A 12,424-nucleotide genomic window follows, 5' to 3' on the forward strand; every position below is an offset into this window, starting at 1 on the left:
TCAGCTCAGAGGCCGCACACCCTAAACCACTCCGGGGCTGGAAAAGGGGGAAAGACGACAGAATGGAGCTTATGTTTCAGGACGCCTGTCTCTACCTCAGTTGACCAGTGAGAAGGAGGGGAGAAAAACAAAAAAACACACAACGATGACTGAACACTTGCCTCATACACACCTACCCGCAGATGGGTACACAACATGGGTCTTTCTATAAACTAGGGTACTGGTGATCTTTTCTTGTAGTGAACTGTTTGTAGCTGTTGCAATGTCATTCATAATAATTGTGAATACATTAAGATATATTGGGTGGAACATAAATACATTCAATATAATTAATGAGTTGAATCAAAGTCTATATTTAAACTCTTTCTCGTGCTTGGAGTCTTCACAGATTTGGCAAAAATCGTGTGACATAAAACACTACCTTTCTTTCCTTACATTTATGATACTGCTGTTTCTCATTAAATCATATACTAAGAATTTAACAATTGAATTACACATTTAACATGATCCTGTAAAATTCCTGGATGTTGCTGTCAGACTCTTTTTTTAGTAATGAGATCTTGGAAGTGTACTGTAACCTCATAGCATTTCGCATCTCCCTATGTTGTGATGTGATGACAGTTTTCATGGACACACATACCCCAAATAATGGATGGGTTGCAAAATCGAATTCTTCTAACAGAAAGAGGAACTTGAACAAGAATAATCAAACAAAACTCGATACTGTCAATTAGTAGGGTTCTTCAAAAATGATAGTTGTTCGATGCGCATTTGATGCCTAGCTGTTAAGTTACGTGGGGAAACGATCAGCCGATTCAGGAAAGGATTATGAAGTTATTGAAAGCTGGTGTGATACAGCATGCGATTGAACAACAGCCAAAGTGCAGAAATGAACGTTGATCTGGAGAATTGACAGAACATGTTGGTGTCTATATTGCTGTGGAGGTCAAGTTAATTAGCCTATGCCCTGGACAACATTATGACTACATTCCTGAGGTAAGATTACATACGGTCCGTGTACGTTTTGATCGCAGTAGCGGTGCGTGTGTAAAATCACCGGGAACCCAAGGCCCTCCCAAAAAAGCCATATTACAACCTGTGTTTTGTGATAGTTGCATATTTTGCTCTATAAGCAAACAGCGCATAGTTCATATTCCTTGACACTGTGATATATAAGCCTAAAGGCCGAGACAATAGGAAGACACAGTGGCAGAATAAATTCAACCACACCTTTGTTTCATCACAAAACCAGAGAGCAACATCTGTCCAGTGGGTTCCATGAAGTATATTGCACGTTACATGACCAATAGCATGGTCAAGCAAGTTAATGTTCCTGACATTTTAGGACTACTAAACAGCTATTGATTTAGAACCACAGAGTTACCACAAGTCACAAAGAAAACAGGTGCTGCTTCCACTGATCCAGCACCATGTCAAATTTAACATTTCAACATTATCTAATCACCTATGCTTAGTCTAATACAGTGACAACTAAAAGATACCAAAAACAATTTAGTCCAATAAACGTAAATGAAATATTATGTGGCTTTACCTAGTACTGATTTCTGTGTGTGTGTGCGTGCGTATGTGCATGCTTGCAAGTAGAAAGAAATGTGTTGACTCACCCTAATTGTAGAGAAACGCCAATGTCATCCTCCTCTTTCATGTTGCCTAAACGGTCTATGACTCTGCCATGCAGTACGCGCTTTAAGTTTTTGTTGTCCTAGTCTACCTGGCTAAAATGCTTGCTCGCTAGCCTAACTTGCTCCAGGCCAGCTAGTTAACATTAGCCTATGACATCTAGCTACATATTGAACTTCCATCCTCTCAGGCCAGGGGCACAATGTATTCATTTATGGTTGGATCACAATCACCATTATAATCATTGGCCAGTACAGAGAATTAAGTAAAACTTATTAAAAAGTATTAATCCCTATCTCCATCCATGGCTAATTTAGGAAAGGGACAATTTTAGCAAGCTAGCAACCAACCGGTCGACAACAGCATAGTGAGATGCAACAATTCAGTGACGTTTGGCTTATGATGTGATTGGTGTGAAACCAAAACCAAACTGTCTTCCCTTGACACTTTTTTTGGTGTGCCAGCACCATTCATAGCTGAACTTGTTCAGTTTAGCGCAATGCTGATTGGTTATTATTATTATTTTAAAAAATACTCAAGGGAGGCCAAATGCTCACTGGCTTACCTTGGGTAGATGGGCTACACATACTGAGACAGAGGGGCGCTGTTTTGTTCACGGATACTTTCTCCGGTGAGATACATTCAGCCTGTTGTGAAATGAAGGACATTTTGGAAACAGAGACGAAAGATACATTATTTTGTTTCTTTTTTTCTTGGTACATTGTTTGGGGAAGCCTGGCTTCCCTTGACTCCCAAGAATACACGCCACTGTTTGAGCCACTGTTTGAGCCACTTTTTGATTGTTTGTTTTCTGAGTAAAAATGGTGCCATCGGAAAATTGAAAATGGCTTGTTTAGCCATTCTTGAATAGAAATAGAAGAAGAAAAATGGCTTGTTTTTCATTTTTGCATATGAAACCAAAACAAAACGTAATATTTCCATTTTCACATGTAGACGGGGTTAAATATGGAATACCTGTCATTGGTTAAGTGCACAGCCAACACTTCCTGTCCTTTCAATGTAGGACTTCACCCTTCCAACTGTTTTGCCCATGCTACAGACGACTATATTGGTCCGCTAATACAGGACTAGTAAAGGCCCAGTGCACTACTTTTGTGAAAAAATGTAATTTATAAAAATGTAATAATATTTGCCTGTGCAATAGACGGCTATATCGGTCTAATAATACAGGACTAGTAAAGGCCCAGTGCACTACTTTTGTGAAGGTAAAAAATGTCCCCCATAAATCGATAACATTTTAGTAATATATGTTTTTTATTCAGATTTTTCGGAATCCCTACTTCCCACGGGTATGAACAACCGTATCTATTGCTAGACTAGAGATACGGCCCTACTGTAGCTATAGTTAGTCAGTGGTTGCACATCTAACTAGCTATAATTAAGTAAGGGTGTGAATGGTAGAGACTGTGTTCAGCTACCCAGAACTGTCTGATCAGCCTGGTAGGGTGCCGTGGGTGTGAATAGCAATGGAATGAAACATCCAACCAATGCCTTGAGTCGTGCTGTAGGTCCACCACACGTCCGGAGAGTTGTGGGGTCCTGTCCAGAAGCAGCCCCTATCGTAGACACTTGTGGAGATCTGAGAGGATTGGACAGGTGTAAGCAATACCGCCAAATTTCCACCAAGCCTTTGAGAGGGTAAGGTGGAGCTCTCACCATGTCACCACCAATCAATCCCTCTCAGATCTCCAGAAGTGTCTAGATTCTGGGCAGTAGGGTCTAGGTGTTGTTTCTGGACAAGCCATGGGTATTATGGTAGAGCAGTCAGTCAGCCTGGAACTGTCTAAAATGTTTAAAAGGCAGTGCATTTAAAAACAAGATTTTGTTTTTCTTAAAGAGATTTCCACACACACACTATGAGGTAGGGCCGGGACGATATCAATATTGCAATATTTTTTCCATGGCAAACATTTTAACACAAAGCAGACCAAACTCTTTGGTCCTTTAAAAACCTGCTGTAGGTCAAATATTGTGTGCTACTGTATAGCTTGGAAAATAAATACATGTGACTCTGGATGACAACTTAATGGTGTTTGTAGCCAACATTAGGGGTGTTTTCCTACAGAAGTTAAATCCGCTAAGTATTTTGTTTCTTTGGCACGATACTAATGAGTATCATGATATTGGCATCGTCCCGGCCCTACTGTGAGGTCAAAATAAAACTCTGAAATTGTGAAAATTATAATAATGGCCTTATTGTGTAAGAGCTGTTCCAAAAATGTCTGGAATTTCTGTTCAGGTGGGATGGAACTTTTGGCCCACATCATGACATCATAATGTGATATGATTATCATAGACCAATGACTGTTCATCTGGGAAAGGGGGTGGACTCTAGACCATCCTATCAGCCAATCAGGGCTGTGTTTGTAAATATCTTCACATTAGTTTCCTATCGCCCACATGATCAATCTGAGCATTTCAAGGACCAAAGGAGGCTCAAGGAAATAAATGAAAATTACTTTGGAGTTATTTTCATTAAATAAACACAGTGATTTATTAGATATACAGTGATGATTTAAAAATACAATTACAAAGACTGCATGGGTGCTTTAATAGCTGTCAAATACATGCTTCCTCTGTCATTGGGAGAATCTCAATGCCATTTTCTTGATCCATTGCATTCTCGCTCCTCCTCTCTTCGTCTCAGAGGTCCTTCCCCTCTCACCTTCTTATCCAATTGGTTTTGAGAAGGAGGTGAGGAGAGAGGACGTGAGGAATCAAGGAAATGCAATTCAGATTCTCCCCTTGTTTACCCCATTCCTCACCTCCTTCTCAGAGCACATTGGGGGAGAGGAGTGAAGGTTCCTCCCCTCCAGCTGCAATGCACTTTCAAGGAGTGGAAGAAACAAAGACAGGGGAAGAAATAATAGTTTTCAGACACAGACGCCCACACACACACACAATGCTTGAAGAGTTTACTGATTATAATGATTTCATTATTGGTTATTATTATTGTCAATGATTTTGTTGACAAAACCCATTGTATTATTATTATTTCATTATATGATATTATTATATTCACTATTAAAACATATAGTAATGCTATTGTTTATCCTTTTCGTTGTCCAGGAATGTTTGGCACGGCTTTAAATGATAGAGAACTTGACCAAAGCACAAAAAGACCTGGCAACTAAGCATGACAAAGAAACACGCAGTTTTTTGGTTGTTGCTAAGTGGAATTATGGTCTCATTGTGCCTATCTATACTTTTATTCCTGTAACTAAACATGGGAAGCTGCAAGAAAATCATATTTAAATGTATATCTAACCATTTTGAAATGTTGACCCTGATGTCACACATTGGCCCCTTTATTTATATAAAGACGCACATACATCAACACACACCCACAGTTATAGACAGGTCTTGGTTGCCTCCTTCATTCTTTCTCTTATTATTCCCACCACTTCCACCCCCACCACCATGTTTTACAATGTATTTAACTGTGTTAGTGTAAGGCTGCGGAGGCTGTGTTCTCCAGCCTGCCTGGCTGCCAGAGTCCTGTTTATTTCCACTCAGGATGAGTGTGGAATGTGGAGCCCTCTGTAACACAACTATACCTAAGTTAGGCCCCTCTCTGCTCACCTCTCTGCTCAACCCAGAACTAGGGGGTCAAAGGTCATGAGAGGGCTCTGGGGAGGAGAGCACGGCGGAAGAAGGAGGAGCCCAGAAACACGCCAGTGTTGGCATTGGAGACTGGGATCCTTCTCCACTGTGACACGTTATGACAGGCATCAGGTTATTCAGATGGAGGGGTTTAACACTAGAGTAACTAGGGATCCATCAGAGTAACACTGTTACTTTTAGTCTGATGATGGGTACACTTCTATTGGAGCTGCACAGTAAGTAGATGACAGTACAGTAGTCTGTGTTTCTGTCACTGTAATTGTTTTAATGGATGTGTATGGTTGTCCCTGTAGGACTGTGAAATGACCCAGTGTCCCATCAGTCACCCGGTACCGCCGGGGACCAAGGTGCCCTCCCACCTCCCACACAAAACCCAGTGGAGGTTCGGCTCCTGGACACAGGTTGGTTCTATCAGTTACTCCACCACTCAATGAAGCAATTACATACTCTGTGTGTTGTACTGTACTGTATTGTACTACAATTGTACTAATTGCCTCCATCTCCACCACAGTGTAGCGCCACTTGCGGCAAAGGGACCCGGATGCGCTATGTCAGTTGCCGTGACAACCAGGGTGGGGTTGCGGAGGATTCTGCCTGCTCCCACCTGGCCAAGCCCCCGGCCAGGGAGGTGTGCTCTGTAGTGGCCTGCGGACAGTGGAAGGTCCTTGAATGGACATCTGTAAGTAACTATTTTTGTTCAATCAACCACCAATGTTAAATGCATTTACCATGTACACTTAAAATATTTGACATTACTACAGGGTCTTGTGGCTAAGGATATTAAATCCATATATCCATTATATCCATTACTAATCTCTTTAAAGTTCCAATGCAGCTGTTTTTATCTCAATATCAAATAATTTCTGAGTAACAATTATGTACCTTACCGTGATTGTTTTCAATTAAAATGGTCAAAAAATGTATAATAATTGCTTTTTAGCACAGAGCAAATTCTCAAGCAAGAATTCTGCTAGGACTGTCTGGGAGTGGTCTACAATATATTTACAAAAGTATGTGGACAGCCCTTCAAATGAGTGGATTCGGCTATTTCAACCACACCCATGTCTGACAGGTGTATAAAATTGAGCACACCGCCATGCAATCGTAATAGACAAACATTGGCAGTACAGTGCCTTGCGAAAGTATTCGGCCCCCTTGAACTTTGCGACCTTTTGCCACATTTCAGGCTTCAAACATAAAGATATAAAACTGTATTTTTTTGTGAAGAATCAACAACAAGTGGGACACAATCATGAAGTGGAACGACATTTATTGGATATTTCAAACTTTTTTAACAAATCAAAAACTGAAAAATTGGGCGTGCAAAATGATTCAGCCCCCTTAAGTTAATACTTTGTAGCGCCACCTTTTGCTGCGATTACAGCTGTAAGTTGCTTGGGGTATGTCTCTATCAGTTTTGCACATCGAGAGACTGACATTTTTTCCCATTCCTCCTTGCAAAACAGCTCGAGCTCAGTGAGGTTGGATGGAGAGCATTTGTGAACAGCAGTTTTCAGTTCTTTCCACAGATTCTCGATTGGATTCAGGTCTGGACTTTGACTTGGCCATTCTAACACCTGGATATGTTTATTTTTGAACCATTCCATTGTAGATTTTGCTTTATGTTTTGGATCATTGTCTTGTTGGAAGACAAATCTCCGTCCCAGTCTCAGGTCTTTTGCAGACTCCATCAGGTTTTCTTCCAGAATGGTCCTGTATTTGGCTCCATCCATCTTCCCATCAATTTTAACCATCTTCCCTGTCCCTGCTGAAGAAAAGCAGGCCCAAACCATGATGCTAGCACCACCATGTTTGACAGTGGGGATGGTGTGTTCAGGGTGATGAGCTGTGTTGCTTTTACGCCAAACATAACGTTTTGCATTGTTGCCAAAAAGTTCAATTTTGGTTTCATCTGACCAGAGCACCTTCTTCCACATGTTTGGTGTGTCTCCCAGGTGGCTTGTGGCAAACTTTAAACGACACTTTTTATGGATATCTTTAAGAAATGTCTTTCTTCTTGCCACTCTTCCATAAAGGCCAGATTTGTGCAATATACGACTGATTGTTGTCCTATGGACAGAGTCTCCCACCTCAGCTGTAGATCTCTGCAGTTCATCCAGAGTGATCATGGGCCTCTTGGCTGCATCTCTGATCAGTCTTCTCCTTGTATGAGCTGAAAGTTTAGAGGGACGGCCAGGTCTTGGTAGATTTGCAGTGGTCTGATACTCCTTCCATTTCAATATTATCGCTTGCACAGTGCTCCTTGGGATGTTTAAAGCTTGGGAAATCTTTTTGTATCCAAATCCGGCTTTAAACTTCTTCACAACAGTATCTCGGAACTGCCTGGTGTGTTCCTTGTTCTTCATGATGCTCTCTGCGCTTTTAACGGACCTCTGAGACTATCACAGTGCAGGTGCATTTATACGGAGACTTGATTACACACAGGTGGATTGTATTTATCATCATTAGTCATTTAGGTCAACATTGGATCATTCAGAGATCCTCACTGAACTTCTGGAGAGAGTTTGCTGCACTGAAAGTAAAGGGTCTGAATAATTTTGCACGCCCAATTTTTCAGTTTTTGATTTGTTAAAAAAGTTTGAAATATCCAATAAATGTCGTTCCACTTCATGATTGTGTCCCACTTGTTGTTGATTCTTCACAAAAAAATACAGTTTTATATCTTTATGTTTGAAGCCTGAAATGTGGCAAAAGGTCGCAAAGTTCAAGGGCCGAATACTTTCGCAAGGCACTGTAGAATGTCCTTACTGAAGAGCTCGTCTGTACTCGGTTGCAACACTCACTACCGATTTCCGAACTGCCTCTGGAAGCAGCGTCAGCATAAGAACTGTTCGTTGGGAGCTTCATGAAATGGGTTTCCATCGGCTGGAGTGGTGTAAAGCTCGCCACCATTGGACTGTTTAGCAGTGGAAACGCGTTCTCTGGAGTGATAAATCACACTTCGCCATCTGGCAGTCCAACGGGTGAATCTGGGTTTAGCGGATGCCAGGAGAACTCTGCCAACTGTAAAGGTTTGTAGAGGAGCTAGGCCCCTTAGTTCCAGTAAAGGGAAATCTTAACGCTACACCATACAACAACATTCTAGACAATTCGGTGCTTCCAACTTTACGGCAACAGTTTGGGGAGCCCCTTTCCTGTTTCAGCATGACAATGCCCCCATGCTCAAAGCAAGGTCCATACAGAAATTGTTTGTCAAGATCGGTGTGGAAGAACATGACTGGCCTGCACAGAGCCCTGACGTCAACCCAATCGAACACCTTCATATTAATGCCCATGTTTTTGGAATGAGATTTTCAACGAGCATACTTTTGGTCATGTAGTGTAAGTGGGTAGGGGAAAACTGAAATCTAGCTGTTATTGGCAGAGAGGTTTGGAACTCTCTTTCTTATTTCTTATTTAACAAATCATTCCAACCTCATAGTGTGGAAATATATATAAAACACAGCAAAATCAAGTTTTTGACTGCACTGGGCCTTTAACCTTGAATTCCAAAGTGAACTCTTCGAGAGGGAAATCTGACAACCATTATATGCTCTGTCGGCACTGTTCATTAAGTTGTATTTCACAATGAAATCTCTAGCCAGCTCAGTGGATTATAATATCTGAGGTTTGTTTAGCTGTGGTTTGAACCTTTCAGACCACTGTTCATAATCACTTTGTGTGATTGTGTGTTTCTCTGGTCCAAGGGGAGGAGGAGATAAAACAGGCTTTGGTGTGTTTGGAGGGTTGGCAAGGGGATAGAGGGACACATGAGGAACAAGGGGCTGGAGAGAGGGGCTAGGGTCCTTGTTTGCAGATGTTTCTCATCAGACAGAGAGCACTAGTCATACTCCCACCATGCTGCAGTTATGGCCACCACGCACAAACACACACACGCACGAATGCACACATACACACATTCAGTCACACATAGACACTTACAGATAGCTAGATACAGGCAGTGGGAGGGAGGGTCTCTCTGACTGCTTATTTATTCCAGAGCAACTCAGTGGGCTCCAGGCAGGCAGGCAGGAAGCAGCTCAGCCCAAGGCCACAGCAAACAGAGCCACAGAGAGAGACCGCTCTGACTCTAAACGTTCACATTACACGCTCTTGATATGGAACCGGAAATGAACCCTGATGGAGGGAGTGATAGCTATGGCATGGCGGATGTCCCAGTTAGGCCATGAAGTTTAATGGCTGTTCTACCAATATAAGACCTAGCTGTAAAAGCAGCCTAAGTGTTGTGGTTTAAACTTGTGCATAGGCCTACACAGGGCCTATTAAAGTGCAGTAACTACACCATTTTTCGGATTGGGAGATGCTTGTGCAATATCCACACCTATTTGAAATAGGCAGCATTGTTGAGTCCTAGACAGTAAACCCTTGGCCAGTGTAATCCCTGGCTCAGTAGCATGGTACAGTACAGTACAGTGGACAGTTGTTGCCTAATTCCAGGTCTTATGCAAGACAGATACAGTCCAGTTTACTCCACTTGGCCAGACGTAATTGGAGCAGCATGAGTCTTTGGCAGAAGCTCTCTTTTATTTTCTTTAAGGAAGATCTGTTTGGGTCAGCCATGTTTAAAGAGACAAGACACTGACCTAAGCTGCTGCAGCAAGTTCTGTTTGTGTTTATATGCTTTGTATCTTACTGGGTGTGTGTGCCTGTGTGTGTGCACAGTGTTCTGTATCCTGCGGGCAGGGGAAGACCACGCGCCAGGTGGTGTGTGTGAACTTCAGTGATCAGATAGTGGACGTAGTGGAGTGTGACGCTGATGACCGTCCGGCCACAGAGCAGGAGTGTGCCATGTCCCAGTGCCCTGCTGCCCGCTCCAGTGACTCTCGGCCCCTCCCTTCACCCAGCGGGGGCCCCCGCAATAACCTGCCCACGACTGCTGATGGGCGCGGTGGAGGGCGAGCCCAGGCCCACCAGTGGAGAACAGGACCCTGGGGAGCGGTGAGTTTCTTACACTGGACACCATTTACAATCATCTTGGAGTCCTAGGTTCCTTAACCTTAAATGAATGCATACAACCTAAGTGGTCTCCCAATTACAATTGTATAAGTGGGAAGGCAGCACAGCTGAGCACTATCTCAGTCTTGTGTTGATGTTGACCTTTATGAGGCTGTCTGTCTGTGATGTATCCTAACCCAAGAAGTCAATGAGTTTTTGCTGATGGTTTTGGCAGTTAGTAGTCTATTGTATAGCTGTTATTCAAAACGGGGTTATTACAGTCAGTTGCACAGCATTCTGTGTCCCCAAATAGCTGGTGTTATTTAAAAGATCATGGGAAATAGCAAGGGCTATTTTTGGGATCTCTTCCTTCCTTTTCCAGAGGATATGTGTTTTAATATAGCAGTGCATTATCCATCCCAGTTTCCTAAAGCACATAGTCTCTGAGGTCAATCTGACACTTGCAAAAATGATGTATGTGTGCTTTTGTATACTTGTCTGTTAACGGGTGCCTTTTTGCACATACTGTATGTTCGTTTGTTATTGTTTGTATTTTAAAAAAAATGGTGTGTTGGTCTTTGTGTGTGCACTTGTTTCACTGTAGCTGGTGTGTGTATGTGCAAAGGTCTGCAGTATGTGACACTGTGTTTCACTGTAGCTGGTGTGTGTATGTGCAAAGGTCTGCAGTATGTGACACTGTGTTTCACTGTAGCTGGTGTGTGTATGTGCAAAGGTCTGCAGTATGTGACACTGTGTTTCACTGTAGCTGGTGTGTGTATGTGCAAAGGTCTGCAGTATGTGACACTGTGTTTCACTGTAGCTGGTGTGTGTATGTGCAAAGGTCTGCAGTATGTGACACTTTGTTTCTTGGTCAATATATTCTTGTTGTAACACATTGTTTGAGTGAGGTATGTGTGTATAGATGAGCGCCATACATTTGCATGGATGAGTACATGTACATGTATTAGTGTTTGGATGTCTACTTGCTTGTCTCTGAGTTAGTGCACACACACCTGTATGTGTGAGAGTGTGTTATCCATCTGTCTCAAACGGTGTTCTCCTCCCTGTGACGTTAGTGCTCGAGCACGTGTGCGGGCGGCTTCCAGAGGCGTGTGGTGGTGTGCCAGGATGAGAATGGTTATGCTGTCAACAACTGTGAGGAGCACTCCAAACCCATCGAGCAGCGCTCCTGTGAGTCCGGACCCTGTCCACAGTGGGTCTATGGGAACTGGGGAGAGGTGAGAGAACACAATCCGCCCTACAGCACTGATACACTGCGGGGCTTAGTTGCACTTTGATGACTTCATCCCATCATTATGAACCTTGGCATTCTGACAGCGGTCATTATTCTATAATTCCATTCTTCTGAAATTGCTGGGCTGTATGTCTAACGGTTAGAGGTTAAAGGTTAGAAATGTGGTGTTCGATGTCCTAGATAGGTAGGCGTATGTTGGGTGGGGATGACATACTGTACGTTAGATAAACAATGGCGTGAATCAACTGTCCCGACTTTGTCTACACACTCCTCCTTACTTCTGTTCTGCCCTGCAGTGTACCAAGCCGTGTGGGGGAGGAATAAAGACGCGGCTCGTGGCTTGTCAAAGGCCCAACGGAGAGCGCTTTAACGATCTGAGCTGTGAGATTCTTGACAAACCGCCCGACCGTGAGCAGTGCAATACTCAGTCGTGCCCGTCTAACCCCCACTGGAGCACAGACCCATGGAGCTCGGTACGCTCGTAAATATATCCCTTTTGTTTTCTTCCCCCCCTCTTTTTTTTAACAGTCCTCTCATTTCACCACACACAGAGTTTCACCACTAAACTGTGTAGCATGACAAAGCAAAACAAACAAAGAATTAAACTTGAGGGAGAAGGATGGTTCTGTAGACTTACATGCTGGAAACTCCATTTTTCACCTCACCTCACCTCCACCTCACCTTTACCCTTTCCCTTGGTGCCTGAGACTGGTCATCCTTCTAGAGACAGATGGGAATTGATTTCTGTTGCACTTATAGAACAAATAGAACAAATAAACACACAACACACCAAAAAGTACAACATTTGAAATGCTTCATTGACAGCTGTGACCATAAGAACACTTTCTCTGTTATCAGTCTTAGTCAGTGTTCAAAATTCAGGATCAGTTGGTATTTCAGAATCAAAGCTAGTTTGTAAGATATTGT

At 42.8% G+C, this 12,424-nt stretch overlaps 1 protein-coding gene across 1 annotated transcript in view; it reads left to right on the top strand.

Moving 5' to 3' along the window:
- LOC112255256 (A disintegrin and metalloproteinase with thrombospondin motifs 9-like) overlaps positions 1-12,424 on the top strand; it is a 74,893-nt gene that overhangs the window by 35,498 nt on the left and 26,971 nt on the right. Inside the window, exons 24-28 of the mRNA XM_042324347.1 lie at positions 5,580-5,687; positions 5,798-5,965; positions 9,970-10,245; positions 11,319-11,480; positions 11,794-11,970. Of these exons, the coding sequence (XP_042180281.1) occupies positions 5,580-5,687; positions 5,798-5,965; positions 9,970-10,245; positions 11,319-11,480; positions 11,794-11,970 (891 nt within the window). The remainder of the gene's footprint in view (positions 1-5,579; positions 5,688-5,797; positions 5,966-9,969; positions 10,246-11,318; positions 11,481-11,793; positions 11,971-12,424) is intronic.

This window comes from Oncorhynchus tshawytscha, linkage group LG07, assembly GCF_018296145.1.
Source record: "Oncorhynchus tshawytscha isolate Ot180627B linkage group LG07, Otsh_v2.0, whole genome shotgun sequence".
NCBI lineage: Eukaryota > Metazoa > Chordata > Actinopteri > Salmoniformes > Salmonidae > Oncorhynchus > Oncorhynchus tshawytscha.